The sequence below is a fragment of the Trachemys scripta genome, chromosome 3 (genome assembly GCF_013100865.1).
Source record: "Trachemys scripta elegans isolate TJP31775 chromosome 3, CAS_Tse_1.0, whole genome shotgun sequence".
In the NCBI taxonomy this organism is placed as follows: Eukaryota; Metazoa; Chordata; order Testudines; family Emydidae; genus Trachemys; species Trachemys scripta.
The window spans coordinates 112,888,941-112,913,336 of NC_048300.1; the positions used below are offsets into that span (position 1 = coordinate 112,888,941).

Genomic DNA, 24,396 nt, shown 5'->3' on the forward strand with positions numbered 1-24,396 from the left:
AATATCTTGGCAATATTATCTATTTTTGTCCTTAACTGGTGGAAGGCACAACAATGGCCGGGCATTTAGCACCTTTAACATCTCAATTACACATTTCTGGTCATGTCTTTCAGAGGCTTCCTTGATGCACGGCACCATACTATTCACACACACACTCTCAGGGCTAGTCTACACTACTGTGCTACATAAAACCTTTATATCACACTGCACCATCATATATTCTGGATTCATGTCTCTGTGTGACGGTGCACAGACATTTAGACAGACAGGGTGGGTGAGGTAATATCTTTTATTCGACCAACACTTTGTCTCTCTAATATGCTAGGACTAAACACAGGTACAATTACACTTCACATATCCAGACATTGTCACTATATGGGAATGATAACAAAGGATGTATAATGCCTTGTTATGTAACTCTGATCTTCAGCCATTAGGACATCATGACATAACCGTGAATATGTTGACAATGTGAAAATTGCTGTAGTAATACTAATTCCAGCTGTGTGATGTTTACACAAGAGCATTCAAACATTTTTTAAATGACCTGTCAGTGTAAATGCTACTGACATAAAGTAGTAACACAGATTGTACAGAGTATACAGTACATCATCTGACATTTATTTCAATAGCATCCATTCAGGGAAGATAATAGGATGATATTGATTTCTGTTGAGGTGCATTTCAAGATTTATTGAGGAGCATGGTAAACACAGACTTAAGCAAGGTTCAGAACTTCTTAGCCAAATCACCCTTCTTTGTATTGTGCACTGTTAGCAGCCATTTTTGTCTGTTTAGAACGCATATAAGGTTTAAGCCACCGCTACTACATCTGGGTTATGATCCCTAAACAGCAGCTGCAATTACACCCTGAGCCAACTTTGATTGTAGTCAATGGGCAAGACTTCCTTTGACTTCATTCCCTGGGAGCTGAATGTGACCTTTAGTTAGATATAATGTGAGCTAGTCTGGAGTCTCTTTTGAAATGTACTGCCATACAAACCTTGTGTACTTTGCCCATTCCATCAATCACCTATTTTCTAAGCATGGTGGATACAATACTATACCAATACAAAACATATGGCATAAGTCCAGCTGAGGAATAGATCTATTAAGTGCAGATAAGTTGCTTTTTAGAAATTCAAGAATTCTACTCATTAAGTTGCTTTTTCTAATTTGAGAAAATTATAATAAATCTCCCCAAAAGTATATTTGACCATTTATTGCCATGCAGGATGTAAATGGAAATACATCTATTTATACCAGGAGAAGATCCAGCCCAATATGTTTGCTATATATATCATATGTGTCTTCTGACAGTAAAGCAATAGGTCATAGCCAAGGCCCATTAGCTTTCCAATGAGATATGTGAGCGTTCATGGCTGACTCTGTAAGCACTCAAAATATCCAAAACATATTAAATATATCTACAGCATAATGAACTAATGCTTTTTTCCTATTGAGTAGTTGAAAATGAATAATTGCTCCATTAAACTCTAAAAGCCACATCAGAATAGATACATTTTTCCTGCTTTGTAGCAGAATTGCTCTCTTTGCTCCATAAATCCACAGAACGCCATGCATCATTTATGCTGACAATAAGGAAGCTTACAATAATACACAGCACTTGGACCAAATTGGCTGGAGTGGAAATTGGGTTCAATGCTTTGCAATATGTATCAGACTACCCCTAATAAAGGCTTAAGGCTTTGATTCAGCTAGGATCTTAAGCATGTACTTAATTTTAAGTATGTGAGTAGTCCCATTGACTTCAGTGGGATTAGTCTCATGCTTAAAGTTAGGCATCTGCTTAGAAACCTGGCTAAATCAGGACCTTAAAGTGGTTACTGTATAAATGAGAAATCCCATTGCTGACTGTTAGCAATGTTGCTCCTTGTATATAAAGCTGGCACCAAATACTTTCCAGATAGATTAAATATGTTGACCCTGTTGAATTTAGTCATGTTAAAAAAAATCCTGTTTTGTTACTGTTTCATTTTTTCTTCTCCTTAGATGAAGGTAACCAGTTTTCTATTTTAGATTTACTCCTTTCCCTTGTTTATTTCTTTACTACATTTTCTCACTGGCATCTGTAGCCTGGCAGACCAGGCACCAGCTCATGCCAAGGTCCCCATGTCTCAACTGAAGACTGACAGATACGTAGCTGAAATCTGTCTGGTTCACTTGTGGTTTAATAGTGATAAAATAAGTATTAGAATGACAGGAAGTTTTTAGTCTTTGGACTCAGTTGAATATTTGTGAGTTACTGCATGCATTAACTTTAGTTGTAATATGTGTATTCCATATTATAATGTAATATTTGGGCCGGTGTAGTGTGACCCCCCTCTGTGACTGTATGCATAACTGTACAGGAGAGAGACATTAATTAGTGTGAAGAGCTGCTCTTCTACAAAAATTGTTACACCCCTTCCCGAAAGAGGAGTCCCATCAATACCAGACAGGCTATTGTTGGATCTTACAACTGGAAACTCCCTACTTCTAGTTTGAGGAACAGTCAGCAAATGGACTAAAGACTCTTATTGTTCTGATCTCCTCCCGATGAATGTGAATCATTCAAGTGGACTCTTCCCACCACCAGAGTGTGCAGTTGAGAGCCCATGGCAGGCGTGGGAGTAAAAACCCCAAACTAAAGGAACTAAGGATCTCTCTGGTGCTGGAATTCTGTGGGGGGCAAGGCATTTCCTAGGCCTATGCAAGAAAGCCCCAGCTGGTTAGCTGGGGTGAACCCTAAAGAACAAACAGAGCTTGCTGATTATAGAAACCTCTTTTACCATTTAAAACCTATAACTCATTCATGTGTCTATATTCACTTGCTTTACCCTTGTAAATAACTCTCTAGTTTCCTTTTCCTATTTAATAAATCTTCATAAAATGTATTATAGGATTGGCTACAAACCTTGTCCTTGATGTGCAAGGTACAGCGCAGTTGACCTGGGGTAAGTGACTGGTCCTTTGGGACAAGGAATAACCTGAATATCACTGTGAATTTTAGTGTTAAGGGCCATCCATCACAGAGATATGCTCATGTGGGTGACAAGACAGACTGGAGTATCCCAGGGGACTGTCTGTGACTCCATTGTGCCCCTGAGGAGTTTGCACTTACTGCAATTGGTTGGTGAAATCTCAGTTTAGAACTCATGACCAATTTGGGGTTTGGGCCCTAGTTTTTTAACAGTCTGCCCTGAGGTTGGTACCCAGGCTTTTGTGTCCCTCTTGGGAACGTCACAGCATCTTTTTACGCATCCCAGAGAAATTAGGGCCCAACCCTGCAAGGTTCTGAGTGCCTCATGTGAGTTTCTGAGCATGATCCTAACATTACACATGTGAGCAATTATGGGACTACTGTCATGTAAAGTTAAGCACATGCATATGTGTGTGCCGTATTGGACCTTACGTCCCATTGATTCATTTCATTAGCATTCTAATAGAAAACTCCTGCAAAACACCTTTGGTTAATGAAAGCATTTGTTTAGCATCAATGTACGTAACCCGGATTTCACTGTCAATGTCAATGTCAGTGATTCTCAAACTTTTGTACTGGTGACCCCTTTCACATAGCAAGCCTCTGAGTGTGACCTCCCTCATAAATTAAAAACACTTTTTAATATATTTAATACCATTAATAATGCTGGAAGCAAAGCGGGATTTGGGGTGGAAGCTGACAGCTCGCGATCCCCCATGTAATAACTTTGCGACCCCCTGAGGGGTCCTGACCCCCAGTTTGAGAACTCCTGGTCAAAGTACTGTAAGGTGCAGTTTTCAAAATAGCCAGTGCTCCAAATGTGAAGAAAAAGGAGAATTCATATAGGCTAAAGCACCTGCTTCACTTTAAGCATGTGAGCAGTCCCATGTAACGGTACTTCACTGCTTAATTTCAATGTGACTTCTCAGGTGTTCAAAGGTAGGCACATGATTAAGTACCTTGCTAGAGCAGGCTGTCATAAAGGCCTGAAATGGGGACTGGAACACAGAACCAAGTCAAAGCAGGCATTGCAAGTGCAATACAACTTTGAATTCCTCTTGTCTAATCCTTCTGCTTTGCTTTTCTGTTGCCATTTCCTTTGCTCTTTCAACCTTTAGCAGTGCTTTCATCTTGTTTTAGTGGAACAGTGCTTTTATAACTTGTGAAAAGCTCTAGGACTTAGTTTCTGTTGGACAGGGGTCGGGGGGAAGTGGCGGAGCTCAGCTCCCACTCAGTTCAGGGGAAACTCCTCCTTTGCTGAAAGGCCCACACAAGGCATGCCTGGACTGGAAGGAAAGAGATGTGAAGGCACAGTATTTGTGCAGGGGTGCCTCTGCACACTCTGTGCACCAGGAAAATGTACTCTGTGCAAGCTAGGAATGAGCTAATGTGGAGGGAATATAGTAGTTGGGTTATGGAAATAGCAACTGAATTTGCACTTATGTAGTTCAATGGCCAGTGATGTCTGCATAGGGGTTGCACAGACACAGCAGTCACTACTAGGGCTTGGCAAAGTTTTGGGGAAAATCATTTGTTTGATGAAAAATTCAGTTTTTGTTGGCCAGAATCTAGTCACCCATTCCATATGCCCATTTTGGCAAGGGAAGAGATTTTCAGATCTAGCAAACAGCATATGTCCCCACTTTATAAACTATAGCCCAATAGCTAGGGGATTTGCCTGGGATGTAGGGAAATCTACATTTGAATCCCTGTTCTGAACTAGGGATCTGAACTTGGAATTCCCCTAACAACTAGGCCGGGGTGGCTATCCTGAGCCTGAGAAGGAGCCATAATTTACCAATGTACATTGCCAAAGAGCCACAGTAATACGTTAGCAACCCCACATCAGCTGCCCCCACCCCCACTCCCAGTGCCTCCCACCCACCGGCAGCTCTGCCAATCAGCTGTTTTTTGGTGTACAGGAGGCTGGGGGAGGGGGGGAGGAAAGGGGAGGAGCGAGGGCATGGCAGGCTCAGAGGAGGGGATGGGAAGGGGTGAAGTGGGGGCAGGGCCTGTGGCAGAGTGAGGAGTTGAGCAGTGAGCATCCCACAGCACATTGGAAAGTTGGCGCCTGTACCTCCAACCCCGGAGTCAGTGCCTATACAAGGAGCCACATATTAACTTCTGAAGAGCCGCATGTGGCTCCGGAGCCATAGGTTGGCCACCCCTGCTATAGGCTATTCTAAGGTGAGCTGCTCTCAGTTTCTCCTGTTGAAGTTGTTCCACTTTGAAGAAATACTTAAATATACATTGAACCAAAAAGAGAGAGAGTGTGAGAATGATTCCGTATAGGGTTACCATATGTCCGGATTTTCCCAGACATGTCCGGCTTTCTGGTCCTCAAATCCCTGTCTGGGGGGAATTGCCAAAAAGCCGAACATGTCTGGGAAAATACTCCCAGCTTTGTTTTGCCGGCACCCCTGTCCGAGTCCCCCGCTTACCTTAGAGCGGCTCCAGCAGGCTGCTGCTGCACCCCCCAGACACCTCAGCTTTGTGTAGCTGAAGAGGCGAGCTGCCCAAGCGCTACCGGCTTCACGGTTAGCCGGGCAGCCCTCAGACCTCCAGACCCTGCACCCCCGGCCGGGCGCTTCCCCAGCACAGCCGGAGCCCGGGAGGGGAAGCACCCAGCCAGGGGCGCAGGGTCTGGAGGTCTGGGGGCTGCCTGGCAAACTGTGAAGCTGGTAGCGCTCGGGTAGCTGTTTCGCGTGGCTGGGAGGGAGGAGGGGGAATGAGGGGCGCTCAGGGGTGGGGTTGGGGCAGGGACTTTGGGGAAGGGGTGGAGTTGGGGCGGGGTGGGGAAGAGGCAGGGCCGGGGCCCCGTGAGTGTCCTCTTTTTTTAATGTTTAAATATGGTAACCCTAATTCCGTAGCCTGGTGATCAAGGCATTCACCTGGGAGGTAGGAGATGTGGATTCAAATCCCTCCTCTGAATTAGGCAGAGAAAAGATCACTTTGCCATCTTATAGACTGGCCTACTGATTGTGATGCAGCTCTGCATCTTGTCTCTAGGCTAGGGTACGCATCATGCCCCTATCCCTCTATAGGGCAGCCAGTACATAAAGCCCCATTACTCTAGCTTCATGTGGGATTTATGATCATCATCCTTTGAGTACTGCCAATACCCATGTATCATTAATACCTCCACCTGTAAGCCATACTCCAATAGAAACACACTATGCAAATAGAAGTGCCTGATTATCAGAATTAGCTGCACTCTATACCTTTGTAAGAATTTCAAATGACCATTGACTCCGATTCCAACACAAGTGCATGCATTTATGTGACTCTATATCCTGAATAATAAAGGGATCCATACAAAATATTTTCAGGGATACAATCTTTGTAACAAAACATGAATGATCTTTTAGTGCAGGCAGAGAGTCTTTGTTTAAATATGTTTAGTAAACCCAGAATGAATGGAATAGCTCCGTCATAAACGGACAAACCAAAAAATCACAAATGAAACAAAAACATTGTGTATTATGGTACTTCTGATTCATTCCTTGCCATACAGGAGAGACATCAAAGATTCAAGAACACAAAAGAGATGGGATCTATTTAATATCCAGGATGAGAGTAAACAATTTAAATCACTTACAAATGTTGTTATTTTATTTTAAATACATCTGAACAAATAGAGTATTGAGGCTGTGCACAGAGAAGACAGAAGGAGTATGATTGTTGGGAATAGAAGAACCCAGAAATTATCTGCCTGGGGATAGGGCTGAATAAACTGAAGAGATTTTCAAAAAGTTTTTTTTGTTTTTTAAGAAGAATATAGAACATTTTGGAAAAGAGGAGGTGAAAAATGGTTTTGTTTCAGGCTTTTTCACCCTATTTCTCTTCCCAAAGAGAACAAAACCTCTGAAAGTTCCAAAAGTTTGTACATCATGGATGTAGGTGTTTCTTCTATCTTTAAAGGTCAGAAAAATCCCCTCCCTATCTGCATCCCAATACACTTGACATAATCTCATCTTGGATGGGAAACAAGACTTGGTGTCACTGAAAAAAATAATTTGGAAAATTAATTAGGAGTTATATTTAGCACAGTTATTGTCTTTTGTACAACTGTTAACCATAATCATTGAAATGATCAAAAAAGGTTTGGTTGGATTAGTATCAATATGGTGCAACTGATAACAATTAAAAAACACCACATACATTCTTTAGCTTTTTCCTGGTTGTGATTTGTAGATTACTTGCTTTTTAATGGACTACAGTAGAAAACAGCATGAAAACCCTAAGTAGTAGCTGCAAGTTAATGTCATCCAGATACAATTGTGCTGAATAGTCCTGCCCAGACCACTACAGTTTCTACTAGGGCTTGGAACCTGTGAAAAGCAGAACATTTGTAAAGTCTGTCGATGGACATTGTAAATCCAGCAATCTCTAGAGATTAGGAGGCACTGCTTTTTCCTTCTATCTCTGGGTTTTCCAACATGGCTTCGGATGATATTTCTCCACCCTCTGCTTCTTCATCTAAAGAGACATAAATACATGATAAAACACCTCGCACATGCATTCTCATGCAAGAGATTGGCTATTTAATCAAAGATAAATATTTATTGATCACTGCTAGTATCAAGTGGCTCTTAACTACCACAGTGACAGATGTTTTAGCAAAACCATTCAACAGCTAGAATAGATAGGACTTGCATCTCATTTTCCAACAGCAATTCCCTGTTGATGCTGAGTTGCTTGTCCTGTGCTTATACTGATCAATGGGTATTTGGTTGTAAGATTAAAATTGGAGATAATTTCTTTGATTTTTCTCTTGTCATTTCCAAAGATAAGAAAGAATTTCATATCTCTGAGTGTTGCTTGGTTGCAGATAGAGAATGTTACAATGTATGGGGGTGCCAGTTATGGTATGATTGACTTTTCTTAGCATTGAAATGCTTCATAGACTCCACTTTGCCTTTGCAAGGTGAAGATTTTCTTTCTGATTTAGAAAGTTCACTCTTTCATGGACTGGGTTAGAGTGATTGTTTGAATACAACAAAACCATGGTAGCCTGAAAAGATAATTAAAATAGAATTCCACTATATAACTTCGGATGTATTGTACTGTTAATTCTTTACTACTGATTAAATATACAAGTAAATGTAAACTGCCCTCTGTTTTGTTTTCTTTACTGCTCAGCAACCGTTTCTAAAACTATACTGCCCTCAAGCCACATGTGGCGCAACCACTGATGTCAATGGGATTTGCACACCCAAATCTAGGCCAGACTATGGCTTTTAGGGATCTGTTCAGACCAGGTAGTTCTGATTTAAACATACAGTACTTGCTCTCTGAGTCTTATGAAGTTTGACTGTCAGACCCTAAGGGGTAAATTTTCAGCAAGCAGTCCTGAGAACTTGCCATAACACTAGCATTAGCAAGAAGAACTGTGTATCTTATATCTGCCAGAGTGAAAATATGCAACTAAGCATAATTCCGGAGCCAGTGCTCCCTAGCATTACAAGCTCCATTCTGCAGGATTCTGATCAACTGCTGTAGGTGCTGAGCCCCCTCAACTCCCAGGGAAGTGAGTGGAAGTTGAGAGCAGCCCCTTCATGAGTTGCTTAGCACCCTGATTGAGCTGCTCATGCTTGCATCCAGCTGCAATGAGCTAGCTCTAATTCTAGAGCAGGGGTTCTCAAACTGCAGGTCAGGAAACCTCAGGGGATCATAAGGTTATTACACTGGGGGCCGCAAGCTGTCAGCCTCCATCTCAATCCCACTTTGCATCCAGCTTTTATAATAGTGTTAAATAATAAAAATGGTTTTAATTTATAAGGGGGGGGTTGTTATGTGAAAGGGTGCTATGTGAAAGAGGTCACCAGTACAAAAGTTTGAGAACCACTGTTCTAGAGTGACTGTGGTGACAGCTCATTTATCCTCTGCTCTTAGTCCTTGCTCAGCCAGCGCTGATTGGCTGAGAAAGAAGCCATATTGAGGTCATCTGCCAGTAAGAAAGAACTTTATTGAGCTGACCACTAGGTGGTTCCTTCACAGGAAGCCAATTTCTAGGTAGGCACAGAATAAGTTATTCCCACAAAGGGGAAGAATCTGAGCATTAACTTGATGTGATCTTTACAGCATACTGGGCTACACCATAGACCAATGTATGCAGCTCCCATCCTTTGCTCCATGTGGAAGAGCATCTGCAGATCCCATTCTTGGCTTTTCACCAGTATTACGGTGGTTTACAGCATCCTGGAGACAATGTAAAACTTATGGCCCACAAGCATTAAGGAAGGACAAACCTATTTGGATAAAGTCTCCAAGATCACCACCCACATTTAAACCCAAATTGAATTTCCTTTCAGGTACGGAAAAGTATGGCTTGCTTTAAAAAATAAAATCATTCCCCTCTTCTCCTCTCAGCTGGAAAAGAGGCTGTTCTTGAAGTATTTCTCGCACAACTGGATGGAGGAATTGCCAGAAACCTTGTAAGAAAATCCTTTCATTGTGAAATTTCCAGCTCTGTTTTACAGACACAAAAGGTGCAGATGAGGATCCAAACTTTTGAGTATTTGACCCTAAAAACTTTCTGGCCATTGTCTTGTCCTAAATTTACTTTCCAACAATGTATATGGGCTACAATCTGTTGCATACATTGAGAATTCTTGAAATGGGTTTATGTGGCATTTACTAGAACGGGGTCAGCAACCTAAGGCACACGTGCCAAACACGGCACGCAAGCTGATTTTGAGTGGCACACTGCTGCCTGCCGCGGTCCCGGCCCCCGGCCCCACTCAGCCCCCCTGCCCACCGCTCTCCCCTGCGGGGACAGGAGGCAGAAGCTTGGTCCTGTGGCAGCCAAGCTTCCCCCTCCCCCACTTCTTCCCCCAGTGTGGTGCTTTCCTGCCCCTCCTCCTCTCCTTCCCTGCACCGATCAGCTGATGGCCCTTGCGAGGGGGAGGGGGACGAGTGGCAGCATGCTCGCTGCTCCATAGAAGAGGCAGAGAAGAGGTAGGGACGGGGCCTTGGGGAAGGTTGTGGAACAGAGCATATCCCTTCCAGCCCCCTGCCATGAGCCGCTCAGGGCAGAAGCCTGGGAGCACCCCCATGAGCCGAGTACTCCAGCCTTCTGCCCTGCACCCCGACACACCCCCAGCCCTCTGCCCTGACCCCTGAACTCTCCACTCACCCAGCCTTCTGCCCTGCACCTCCCACACACCCCCAGCCCTCTGCCCTGACCCCTGAACCCCCACCCCAGGTCTGGGGTCCTGGCTGCCAGCCCCTTGTCAGCCGGCGTCCCGGCCGCAGGCCCCGCTCAGCCCACTGCCGGCCGAGGTGAACAGAACCCCAGGCTGGAAGGAGGCTGAGCAGGCTGGCGGTGTAAGATCAGCATTTTAATTTAATTTTAAATGAAGCTTCTTAAACATTTTGAAAACCTTGTTTACTTTACATACAACAATAGTTTATATAATATAGACTTATAGAGAGAGACCTTCTAAAAAATGTTAAAATGTATTACTGGCACGTGAAACCTTAAATTAAAGTGAATAAATGAAGACTCGACACACCACTTTTGAAAGGTTGCCGACCCCTGTACTAGAATGATACAGAACCATTCTGTAGCTAGTGTCAGGGAAACCCTCTGAGAACTCTCTGCTCATACAGCACCCCTGAGTCATCCCTAAAGTTAGAGCCAAATTGACCCCCATCCTGTGCAAACTTCCTATTACCTCATTTTCACCATTGCAAATTACTGATATCAGAAATGGAGGATTCAAAAGCAGCCCTTTTCAGAAACAGCACTGGTCTACAACAGTGTTAAGAGCAATTGATAATTCATTGTTCTTCCAATCTCTGCAGATTACATCCCTGTATTCATGTGAAAGAAGCAGCACATTTTGCTGGAGCTACTGTATCTCTGTTTTATTTGTTCTTAATAATAGATTGGATGGGCACCAGGAGTGGATGATTATTCTGTCTCGAAGCCTAAATACTTATGTCATTTTGTGTAATGCCTTGGCATTTCTTTTAACAAGGTGATCACTCTTTCATGTTCATTTTCATGTGGTAAAAGACCAAGGGGAGAGGCTCTGTGCTGTAAGAAGCACTTTTCTTTTTTCAACAACTAAGCTTTCCAGAGGCTAAAATTAAACAAATGGGAGGAATCTTTCTTGATCTCCAGTTGTTTTGTTAACTCTATTTCATTCAAGTTAGTTATGTGTCTTTCTCTTAAGGGTGATTGTGCTGAACTATATAAAGCTTAATAAGATTTTTTTAAGCCAATGAATATTTCATTGGGCTTGGCTAATGCAGTGTTTCCACCTCCACAGCTCCAGCTGTGACTAACAGCCCAAATCCACATTGTTCTCAGCTACATCCCATTCAGTAATGGAAATGGCAGCTCCCCAGTGGTGTAGTGGTAAAAAAAAAGAAAAGCGGGTAAATGAACCTAAACTACACTCTATATTCCCCAAATGTGAAGTTGGTAATCTCCATTTACCTGCATTTACCCTCATTACACTATTGCAGCTCTCCTTTCCCCAGTCTGAGCATAAAGGGAACCATGCTGAGCTCAGAGTAGAAAGATTTATCACAGTTCTTGTCAAATGAAATCTTATACGTTGACCAACATAAATAATTCTCATTATAATATGTATCAAGAATGTGGTGGAGTGGATTCTTGGGGTATGTCTACATTGCAATTAAAAACTCATGGCTGGCCCATGCCAGCTGACTCAGACTCAGGCTAAAGGGCTGTTTAATTGCAGTGTAGATGCAGGGGCTTGTGCTGGGGTCTGGGCTCTAGGATCCTGTGCGGTGGGAGGGTCCCAGAACTTCAGCTGCAGTCTGAGCCTGAACATCTACACTGCAATTGAACAGCCCAAGTCAGCTGGCACAGGCCAGCCCTGGATGTCTAATAGCAATGTAGACATACCCGTAGTGCTACAAGTACTAAGGCCAGTCTCTTTTATAATGCAAATGCCTGCAGGGAGAGGTTAAGATCTCAGTTTCTCTAGAGGTCTGATCCAGCTCTCACTGAAGGGGAGTTTTTCCATTGACCTTAGGGCCTGATTCAGTTCCCATTACCTGCCTTCACTGCTGTCAGACTCTTAGGGCTGCCAGCACTAAGGCCTCCGCTGCCCTCCCCTAAACCTAAGGCAATATCTTTGGACCACTCCTACTGTCTTTCCCTTCTAGCTAAAGCAATCTTGGAGCCATCATCAATTATCTTTGAAAACTCATGGAAGACGGGTGAGTTCCCAGAGGACTGGAGAAGAGCAAACATAGCACCTATCTTTCAAAAGGGGAACAAAGGGGACCCAGGCAATTACAGACTGGTGAGCCTAACTACAGTACCCGGAAAGATATTGCAACAAATTATTACATAATCAGTTTGTCAGGATCTAGAGGATAATAGGGTTATAAGGAATAGCCTGCACGCATTTGTCAAGAACAAATCATGCCAAAACAACCTAATTGCCTTCTTGGACTGGGCTACTGGCCTAGTGGATAGGGGAGAAGTAGTCATGATATATCTTGATTTTAGTAAGGATTTTGACACATTCTCACATGATAATCTTATAAGCAATTTAGGGAAATTGGGTACAGATGAAATTACTACAAGGTGGGTGCACAACTGGTTGAATGACCATACTCAAAGAGTAGTTACCAATAGTTTGTTGTCAAACTGGGAGGGCATACCTAGTGGGGTCCCATGGGTCAGTCTTGGGTCCAGTTCTATTCAATATTTTTATAAAGGCCTTGGATAATATAGAAGAGAATATACTTATAAAATTTGCAGATGACACTAAACTGGGAAGGATTGCAAGCACTTTGGAAGACAGGATTGGAATTCAAAATGACCTTGAAAAATTGGAGAATTGGTCTGAAACAAACAAGATGAAATTCAATAAAGATGACTGCAAAGTACTACACCTAGGAAGGAAAAATCAAATGCACGACTACAACATAGGGAATAATTGGCTAGGTGGTAGTACTGCTGAAAAGAATCTGGCGGTTCTAGTGGATCACAAATTGAATATATGTCAACAATGTGATGCAGCTGCAAAAAAGGCTAATATCATTCTGGGGTGCATTAACAGGTGTGTCAAATATAAGACATGGGAGGTAATTATCCCGCCCTGCTCAGAACTGGTGAGGCCTCAGCTGGAGTATTATGTCCAGTTCTGGGCACCAGACTTTAGGGAGGATGTGAAGAAATTGGAGAGAGTCCAGAATAGAGCAACAGAAATGATTAAAGGTTTAGAAAATCTGGCCTATGAGGAAAGGTTAAAAATATTGTGCATGTTTATTCTTGAGAAAAGAAGATTAAGGGGAGGACCTGATAACAGACCTCAAATATGTTAAGAGCTGTTATAAAGAACTCCTTGTCAGAGGATGTTGTGAAGGCCAAGACTAACAGGGTTCAAAAAAGAACTAGATAAACTCATGGAAGATAAGTCCATCAATGGCTATTAGCCAGGATGGGCAGGGATGGTGTCCCTAGCCTCTGTTTGCCAGAAGCTGGGAATGGGCGATGGATCATTTGATGATTACCTGTTCTGTTCATTCCCTCTTGGGCACCTGGCACTGGCCACTGTCGGAAGACAGGATACTGGGCTAGATGGAACTTTGGTCTGACCCAATATGGACGTTCTTATGTTCTTATATTCTAAAGAGGACAGTGATCATTTGTTTTCCATGTCCACTCGAAGTAGGACAAAACGTTATGGGCTTAATCTTCAGCAACGGAGATTTAGGATAGACATTAGAAAAACAAGTTGGACAAATACCTGTCAGGGATGGTCTAGGAGGTTTATTTGGTCCTGCTTCAGCATTGGGTGCTGGACTCGATTACTTTTCAAGGTCTCTTCCAGCCTTACATTTCTATGATTTTTCTTTCTGTGCCCATCTCTTTCTCCCTCTACTTTATAATGCTCTGCCCTTTAACTTTGTGCTTCTGTTCGCCAAACACATACATCCTACATTTCTGATTCTTTTTCCACCCTTCTCGTTTCAAGCCAGCAGGTGGCAAATTGATACCTTTTTACTCCTCTACTCAAGTGCTCTATCTTCCTGTAGGATCTGCTGAGAAAAGGTCTGCCTGTTCATTACCCTCTCACAAGTCCCCTGTGATCCGCAGTGGGTTAGAAATATCAGTTATAGAACCTCAGAGTTATATGAAACTGCAGATAAGACAATCATGGAAAATAAATAATAGGAACAGCTTCTCTCTTTGAGAGCACCAAAGGGCCAGAAACTAGCTGAAAATCCCCGTTGGTTGAGCAAATTCTCAGCTGAGGTAAAGCTGGTGTAGCTGTCTCCTCACCACCCCTTCTCCACCCTGGCAGAGGGGGACAAGGCAGAACACAGCTCTCCTCCACAAACTTACAGCTGGCATATGGTCTCCTGGGGTGATAGGTACATCCCTAGATGGCTCTGATTTATGCTTGAGTTGGGGCCAAAGCTGCGGTGGTTTTGGAATTGGGGTGCTGTAAGTGGCTTCATGACACCTCTTGCCCTCCTGTGCTGAGACCCCAGTGCAGAAGAGAATCTGGCACATAAGGCGAGTAACCAACTAACAAGATGATCAGAGGCACAACGGTGTTGTGGTGTGGGTGGTTGTTTTTTGTTGTTGTTGCTGCATGGATTTGGAATTCATCTTTTAATTCCAGCTCCCCAGCTAGTGACCAACAGGGTGGATATGGCAAGTTTAGCTGAAGTCTGGTATAAAATTAACCTTTCCCAATTAATGGGCACAACTAATGGCTGCTTTGGAAAACAGATGCAGATTTAGTTCTAGCTAGAGAAGAAATACTGCCATTGCACTTGACATCATAACTGAAAGAAGTGGTAAAAGTCTTGAGAGAAAATGGAGGATAACTGCATGTTATCTCACCAATTTGTAGGCATTACCTTTTGACACAGAAAGTTCAGCTAGTTTGTGTGGCAGGTCTGAAGTCCCTGCCCCAGCCCCAGCTGGAGAACCCAGAATATCTGGTAAGGCATTTCGGCGGCCTGCCCTTCCCGATGCTGCAAAATCTGTGACCACAGGCTCCACATCAGTCATTTCTAACTTCTTTCTTCATAGCAACATCTGCAGACAGAACACACACCAAAAAAAAAAAGGCTGTAGTCTGTTTTGAAACATGCAGTAATCCTGTTACTTAACAATGGAAGGTAGTCAGCTTCTGAACAATCAAATACCAATGGCTTGTGAAAAGTGACTAACTAGTGCTTTCTTAATAAATGTCACATACTTCAATACCCTGCTGCTATAACTTTATCTATGATCTGAGAAAACATTTCACTGTTCATTTCCTTCTGTTTCTATTTGTACTTTAGCATCACAAACACAGACTAGCATAATGGATAGCTCTCAGTACCAACAAGGTACCTATAAATAGAGGCAGCCTTTCTATGAGCCACTTGTATAGGGTGTGTGTGTGTGTGTGTCCTGATCCCTTTTCTTTTTTTTTCTCTTTGTAGGTGGTTTTACCACACAATCACTTGGAAGGGAATTGAAACTCTGCCTTGCTATGTTGTCTCTGAGGAACAGTCAGTGGGTTGTATTAATTAATAATTAATCATTATTATTATTGTCCTTATTTAGGCTGAAACAAAATCCTTCCACAATTGGAGCAAGGTGTAAAGAAAGGACTCTGTGCTTTAGTTCTGACAAAGAACTAAACATAAAACCTCACAATTCCACAAAAGTCCTTTATCCTGCAAGTACAGGTGCTTTTACTTTGCCCTGTTCCCATAGAAATACTTTTAGTAGGTTTAAATAAGACATGTTGTCTCTTACAAATAATGTCCTTGTGTAAATAAGTAGAACCAGTATTTCCCTATGCACTAGAAGCCTGCTTCAAAGCCCACTGAAGTCAGTGGAAAGGCTCCCATTGACCGCAGTGGGCTTTGGATCTGGCCTTAGGGGACTGAGAAAAGTTATTTGCATGCAAAAGTGTTTGCAGGATCTGGCCGTAGCATATCAGCTGAGGTGGGAGTGTCTGCCCCCCCAAAGGGGCATGACAGGGTGGGGTGGGGGGAATAGTGTTTCAAAGTGTAATGTGTATGAATAGTTTGTAACAATTACAAATAATAACTGAAATTAACAGCAACAAAACAATTTGTCCATGATATAAATAATTTGTGGTAACAATAAAAGTAATTTTTATCAAATATTAATTGCTCCATTTAAAGTAATATTTACTTCCTTTTGGGGAGTTTGATTGTCTTTTTTATAAATATGGTCAATTGGGGAAGGGAGAGGAGGCGTGATCTGAAGACTAGGAATTTTGAGGTTCTTACCCCGACATTATTCATGGCAATTGTCCCTATTTAAAGAGATTTTTTTAAAGGAAAATATAAATCATCTTGCCACTCTATTTCTCCTGTCTAGACTGCTGCTTATAACATGTTTCATTTCTATAGCACTTTTCACTTCAGAAGCATATAGCATTTTACAGTCACTAGTACTGTCAGCTTCACAACACCCCACTGTGGTAGGGCAGAGTTAGTATCTCCAACTGAGGCAGGTAGATTAAACATGATTTGCTCAAGGTCACACAGGAAGGCTGTGGCAGAGCCAGAAATAGAACCCATTTCACCTGACTCCTAGTCCTGTGCTTCAGCTACAAAGATTATTCTTCCTCCCTTCTTGTAAACTCCTTGCAGTTGTTTAGCTTCAATTTCAAGCATAAATATTCTAAATTCATCTTTGCATTTGTCAAGAGCTAAATATACTTTAATGGCCAGTAGTGACAGGCATGAGCAAATTGTTTCACACAACATGAATGTGTAAATGAACCACGCTATTTAAACAAGTGCAGCCACCATAAGTGCAGGTTTGGTGGGCTAGTGGAACCTCCCTGCCTTGAATGCAAATGGTTATAGGTTCAAATCCTCACCAATCTTGCCCAGATATGATTTAAATAAATATAAACTGATATAATTATCTATCTAATATGCTACCCTGACAAGAAATACTGAGAGGAGAGATTATGTATTGCATATACATTATTCATCATAAATATTTGTCTGTTTTTACTTACTTCCTAGAGGAGTTCTGCAGTTATTGCTCATGTGCTTAGTCTTCTCATGGCAGCAAGGAAAGAGGCTGGAAATCAGATTTCAAAACAGAAAAGAGCAAGACTCTAATCAGTGTCTTCCTTAGCCATTAAACTTTTAAACATTGTTACTTATTCCTGGTGCCCAGCCCACAATACCACAGCAGCTCCTTCCTCTTTTGAGCTAGCCAGTCAGGTATTGTGGTGGATCTAGCCAGTCCAGTATTGTTCCTCTTTGACTGCTGTTTTTTAAAGATAAGTAAAATAAAACAGATGCAAACTGTATGTCAAAATGCTTTCCAGAGTTACAGAATACAATTACAGTCATGTTGGCCCCAGGATATTAGGGTGGCAAGGGGGATGAGGTAATATCTTTTATTGGACTAACTTTTGTTGGTGAGAGAGATGAGCTTTCAAGCTGCTTAGCTCAAAAGCTTGTCTCTCTCACCAACAGAAATTGGTTAAATAAATTATCTCACCCACATTCTCTCTCTATTTATTTAAAGATGCAGTTCAAAATTGGCCTCTGTTTTTAAAGGCCACAATGGAGGTCTTCCAATCTACGTCATGTACCTGATCTCTCTACTCTTTTCTCTCAGGAACTGGCACCTCTGTCCCCCAATATAATTTATGTATAGGAACCTCCCCAGCTACAGCTCCTACCATCTGAAACAAGCTTCCTGTATGGTATAGTCTCCTTTCATCTACCTCGTTTCAAATTTCATCTGAAAACCTTTTTTCTCCATTATTCCCTCTTTTTTCTCCCTGATACAGTTTATCTGACTGTAATTGTATTCTGTAACTCTGGAAAGCATTTTGACATACAGTTTGCATCTGTTTTATTTTACTTAGATTTAGATTTATACATTCAATAAAAATATATCTGGCTCTAGGCACTTCTGAGAAAAACTGAAAACACAGCCCCTCAGTGTCCACCAGTCCAGCATCCTGGTTTTGTGGCCAGTGTATTGCAGTGTAGCCAGCCAAAAATTAATCAAAAATACCCCATGCTACCCACAAACACCTCCACTCATTTCCTCCTCCCTTTCCAGCATTGCTGAAAGGTCAGTAGATTTAGGATATTTCAGATCAAAGGGAGGAGTGAGCCAAAAAGTTGAGGGCCACCCAAAACTTCCTGCCTGCAGCCCCTTCTCTTTTAACCCCAGGGTGCTCCAGCTCAGACTCCTTCTCTAATTACAGCTGTGGTTATATGGCATGAAGAGAGAGGTTGTCCCTCAGGTAGGCAGATTCTAAACTTTATAGGCCAAAACCAACACCATAACTCCACCTGGAGACCAACAGGCATGTATGAAAGACCCTATTCAGAATAATAAGGCATTGTATTGTGTAAAAAAGCCCATATTTTAATATTGTCAGAGATTTATTTTCCTAACTCTCTTTTACTATAATGCCTTCTGTGGCCCACTTCCTCCCCTTCCTATGGTACCCTTGTACCCCTCTATTGTCCTAGCCTGTGTAGGTAGAGCTAGGAACTACTATGTCACTATCTATTGTAGCCAAGTATCTGAAAAGATCTGGTGTACCGTAATGTCTCAGTTTCAGTCTCTGGGCGGGGGAAAGAAATAGTCAATTACAGTGTGATTTGTCCATAGTCCAGGTAAAATTCATTATTGTAGCTATCAGAAATTAAACAGGTATATTTTGGATACTTGGACAAAATATTGACAGGCTGTCATAACTATAAAGGGAAGGGTAACAGCTCTCCTGTGTACAGTATTATAAAATCCCTCCTGGCCAGAGATTCCAAAATCCCTCTACCTGTAAAGGGTTAAGAAGCTCAGGTAACCTGGCTGACACCTGACCCAAAGGACCAATAAGGGGACAAGATACTTTCAAATCTTGGGGGAGGGGGGAAGGCTTTTGTTTGTGGTCTTTGTTTGGGAAGTTGTTTGCTCTTGGGACTGAGAGGGACCAGACATCAATCCAGGTTCTCCAAATCTTTCTGAACAAGTCTCTCATATTTCAAACTTGTAAGTAAACAGCCAGGCAAGGCGTGTTAGTTTGTCTTTGTTTTCTCAACTTGTAAATGTACCTTTTGCTAGAGTGTTTATCTCTGTTTGCTGTACTTTGAACCTAAGGCTAGAGGGGGGTCCTCTGAGCTCTTTAAGTTTGATTACCCTGTAAAGTTATTTTCCCATCCTGATTTTACAGAGATGATTTTTACCTTTTTCTTTAATTAAAAGCCTTCTTTTTAAGAACCTGATTGATTTTTCCTTGTTTTTAGATCCAAGGGGGTTGGATCTTGATCCACCAGGAGTTGGTGGGAGGAAGGAGGGGGGATGGTTAATTTCTCCTTGTTTTAAGATCCAAGAGGTTTGGATCTGTATTCACCAGGGAATTGGTGAAGAATTTCTCAAGGCTTCCCAGGGAAGGAAATTAGCTTTGGGAATGGTGGCAGCGAACCAGATCTAAGCTGGTAGTTAAGCTTAGAAGTTTTCATGCAGGCCCCCACATTTGTACCCTAAAGTTCAAAGTGGGGAAGCAGCCTTGACACAGGCAAACAACCAATATTCTTTTTTAAGTGAGCTCGCTGGCTTATTGTTACTTAGCTGCAGGACTTTCTGTCAGTGGCATACCCACCATTCCAGTCTCCTGAGAGAAATGATTCACAGAAGCTGACAGGGTTTATTAAAAACAAATGCCAAAGGAAGAGACCAAATTACTTTCTTTAAAGTCAACATCACTCTCAGGATCAAGAATAAAGTGTTTCATGGTGAATGGGAGTAATAGATGCCCTGACCCATATTCACTGTCAGCAATGTCTCTCTCTCACTCTATCAGGAAGCAGACAAATCACTGATACACATATTTTTGAAGCCTTTTTTCTCCCGTCTTTTCCCTGAATGCAAGGCTTACTCACAGACACATTACTGTGGTTATTCTGCTTGGGAGGACTGACTAATCCTCATGAAATGTCATAGTGCCTGACATTGGTATTGCTGCCAGTTCACACAAGAAACAGAAAGAAAAAAAACATCTCCACTTGGTATTCTTAAACATGTCTGTCTTTTCTAAATCTTTACACCTGGTTCTTAGGAAAATACACTTTCTGCCCACCATCAAAGAGAGAATTATATTCCTTAACACTGTCACCTTTTGAAAGTCCATTTTTTAAGAAGCCTTCCTGTATCAGAGAACTACACTCAAGAACATCTGGAAAAGATGGTATATAGTAACTAAGAGTTAATGGACCAGAGCCATATTAAGATTTATTCTGTACCTTGATGGACTCTCAATGCATGGTCAGCATCATTTAAGTCATAATTTATTCATGAAAAGCTTTGCATTGTTTTCATTTGTAAATAATAATAATACTTTGTGCTCTTATAGCATTTTTCTCCAAAGTTCTCTGGCTACAAGAGGGTTTTCATGTGACAGCAGCCTAGGCCCCTATTAAATGATATACTGCCTGCAGTGCAAACGAGAGGAAAATGACACCTTTTTAGCTATGCAGTTCCTGTGTTTTCATAACCTCTTATGTTGTGATACGCTCTGATGGCATTACTACCTACTCCTAAGAATTTCTTCTATACTTAGGACTCCCTCATAATATATGCTAATACTATTGCTGGTGGGAAGAGGGAAACATTTGAAGAGCTTGCCACCATCATTGTATCTCCCACCATATGAGGAGTCTGCTATCAAATATTCCAGTTAGACTGTATCCTGGGAGTTTGTCTCAATTCTTCACTGTTTCTGGATGCCAAATTAGTTACAGCTGCCAAAACCCTGTCACCTGAGACCAGTAAAGTGGCTGCAGATGATGGCTTAGCCAATTCTAGCCATTGTGACTTCCAGGCTGGGTCCATGCATCTCGCTGTACTTGGCAATGAATGTCCTGACTTTAAAAATACTCTGATTGTTCCAAAACACAGCAGCCTGGCTCCTAGGCAACACCGGCTTTAAAGAGCTCATCAACCCACTGCTCTGTTCTCTCCACAGACCTCCCTCCCCACAGAAAACCAACATATTGACCCTCTTTTTTAAGACCTTCTATAGCAAGGAGCCAATGTGTGTTCTCAATAAGGGACCAAGACCTCCCTCAGTGGTGACATTCCACAGGAACAATGACATTTTCACCCTTGAAGTTGACACTCACAAGAAAAGGGGAGAGATTGGTCTAAGCAACAGTCCAAAGACTCTGGAATTCCAGAGGAGGGAAGAATGATCACAGACCTCAAGGCCCTTACAAATAAATGTAAAACTTATTTCTTTATCCTAATCTTTCCCCAATAACACCCAGAGCAACACCAAAGAAAAAGAAGAGAAGAAGAAGAGAGGAAATTACTTTCCAGCATCTTCCTATGCAGAAGGGAGAGATTGAGCCAGGGTCCAACAAATGAGTTCTCATTAGTTCATTTTGGGGAAATATTCAGCTATCTATAGTGATGGGTACCAAACAGGAACCTAGACAGATAGATACATGGATAGCACCTTTCGTCAGAGGATCTCAGTGTGATTTTCAAATGTGAATAAAACTCACAACACACTGGGAAAGAGAGCATTGTAACTATTTTACAGATGAGTAAAGGGAAGCACAGACAAGTGTAAGTGACTGGCACAATGTCACACATGGAGTCAATAACCAAATCCAGGTGTCTTGAGCTATGCTAACCACTGAACAACACCCTTCCCAATAACTAACACGCAAAAGTGACTCAAACCACAGAAAAATTAAAGCAGAAAGGAAAATAAAACCCTCAACTTGGATTTCCCCCCATCCCTTTAGTTTCTTAATGAATGACGACAATGAAAGCAAGGACATGGCAAAGTGGTTTTCCCCACATCCTGAGCGCTGACTACATGGGCCTCTGCACTCTACTTTGTGACTCAGAAAGAGAAAGCACAAGTGCCATTCCACACAGTGAGACTGAGTTACATCCCTGTGTCATCCTTTTCAATCCATTAACAATGAAGCAGCATGTATGAGTTTTTCCACAACTCCTGACATATTCTTAGTCTTATGTAGTTATACTGGTTACTTATAAGCTTGGGGATAACATTTAACCTTTGTTATTTGTACTCAAAAAACTTTTCATTTCTTTTGGCTCCCTCTGTTCTCTGAAGCTTGACATGTTTGTGTTCCTGCTTGGGTCTTATGTTCTGGACCTGACACTTACTTGTTATGGCATTTGTGCACTGTGGAATTTCCAGCTATAGGGCTTCTTTTGGATCTGCTCCAAGCTGATGGAATGCATTTCCATATGATTCTCTTAGTGTTTTTAAGGTCACACTTAAAACATGGTATTGTTGGTATTGCACTCCATATGTTTTATGGAAATATGCTTATGAGTATGAATATGATGTAACTAGAATATGCTTTATGCAAAAGGCCTCTTGTAATGTATCATAACAAAGGTTATAAACAATTCTTCCTATTTGCATGATTGTATCATTCTTGTATCTGAAGCTAGAAATATGAAGTATAACTCTGAGGTTCTATTGTAATTATGCAAAGTGTGGGCCATTAATGGTGGTTTAGAATCTTAATGCTCCCACTGACTAGAAAAATTGGTTGTAAATGGTTTATTTACCTGCATGCCTTATTGTGTATGTGTGGGCCAACACAGGAAAAATGGAAACTAGGGGTCTTACAGTGACATGTGACCATGTCACATGATACTGGAATCCATCTTAATCCTTGTACTTTTCCATTGATGAGGCAGGGGTGGGGACAAGCACAGAGAAAAGATTCCCGCCTTGTGCCAAAGCTATAAAAGGAGATGGAGCAGGACAAAAGGGGCGGCCAGTCATGAGAAAACCCCTGCTTACCACTTGAGAAGTCTGCTGGATTTAACAAAAACTGTACCGGGGAAAGGATTGGGTCCAGACTAGGAAAGAGTCTAGTCTGTGAAAGAAGCTTATTGGAACATCTTTGAGGCTGAGATATTACCTGTAATCAGTTTCTTAATGAATTAGGCTTAGACTTGTGTGTTTTGTTTTATTTTACTTGTGACTTACTTTGTTCTGTCTGTTATTACTTGAAACCACTTAAATCCTACTTTTCATACTTAATAAAATCACTTTTGTTTATTGATAAACCCAGAGTAAGTGATTAATACCTGGGAGAGCAAACAGCTGTGTATATCTCTCTATCAGTGATATAGAGGGCGAACAATTTACGAATTTACCCTGTATATGCTTTATACAGAGTAAAATGGATTTATATGGGATTTGAATGCCATTGGGAGCTGGGTGTCTGGGTGCTGGAAACAGGTAACCTGCCGAGCTGTTTTTAGTTAAAGTCTGCAGCTTTGGGGGCGTGATCCAGACCCTGGGTCTGTGTTGCAGCAGGCTAGCATATCTGGCTCAACAAGGCAGGGTTCTGGAGTCCCAAGCTGGCAGTGGAAAATGGGCTCAGAGGTAATTTCAGCACATCAGGTGACAGTCCCAAGGAGGTCTTTGTGACCGAACCCGTCACATTTGGTAGTTGTCCAGTCCTCTCAGCTGGATTAAAGCAATGCAAAATACCTGAGGACTTCAGTGCTTAGGAAACTCCAGCTAGTACAGAACTCTGCAGCATATCTCAGCAACGCTGGCTATTGTGAACGTATCAGGCCTGTCTTCTGCTCTCTACACTGGCTTCCCATAGAATGTTGAATCAAGTTCAAGCTCTTAGTCCTTATGTTCAAGGAGCTGCTGGACCCAGGGTATCTAAAAGAATAACTAAAGCTCAGGGATGAAGACTGTGGTCAACAACTTTCACACCTCTGGCACAATGGACCTCTCTAACATAAGGGTAAAGCTTGTCTGTACGTGAGACAGCTTCTTGCAGACCAGTCCAAGACTGTGGAACGAACTCCCCTGGGAAGTAAGGACCATCACAAGCTTCAGCACATTCTGCTCTAAGTGCAGGGCACATTCCTCTGACCTGTCCGTCTCTAACAGAAAAACACAGCACAGAGAGAGAGAGAGAGAGAGAGTGAGTGTGTGTATTAGGAAAAATTTTTCAAAACAAAACACTCCACTGCACACACACTCCCCCTTGGGGAGAGGATGATAGAACAAATGCACGACAGATGTGTGGTCATGTTGCTTAATGCACTACTGGAAGGCACACAGATACTACAGTGATAAGCATGGTATAAAAAATCCATATAGAATAGAATAGGTTCAGTGTGGGTTGTGGGTTTGATATTTGGTTTGTATAGCACTGATACACTTTGAAGTTACTAATGTTATTTCATTTTATAAAGTAACTTTCCAGCTTTTCCACTGAAAAAGAAAAAATGGGGAGAGGCATGATGCTGAAAATTATTTCACAAATGATTGTCAGTAAGTAAAATTTAGGCTAAATACAGTGACATTTGCTGAAGACAGTCAATACTAGCCAAGAAAGCAATCACATTCCAAATGACTTTGGAAGGGTACGAG

General features: G+C 42.0%; 1 protein-coding gene across 1 annotated transcript in view; it reads right to left on the minus strand.

The window, feature by feature from the left end:
* Positions 1-6,229: 6,229 nt before the first annotated feature.
* Positions 6,230-24,396, minus strand: part of PKIB (cAMP-dependent protein kinase inhibitor beta) — a 92,138-nt gene continuing 73,971 nt past the window's right edge. Inside the window, exons 2-4 of the mRNA XM_034765761.1 lie at positions 16,987-17,051; positions 14,849-15,029; positions 6,230-7,462 (exon numbers count right to left, since the gene is read on the minus strand). Coding sequence (XP_034621652.1) covers positions 7,380-7,462; positions 14,849-15,002 — 237 coding nt within the window. The 5' untranslated portion in view covers positions 15,003-15,029; positions 16,987-17,051 and the 3' untranslated portion in view covers positions 6,230-7,379. The remainder of the gene's footprint in view (positions 7,463-14,848; positions 15,030-16,986; positions 17,052-24,396) is intronic.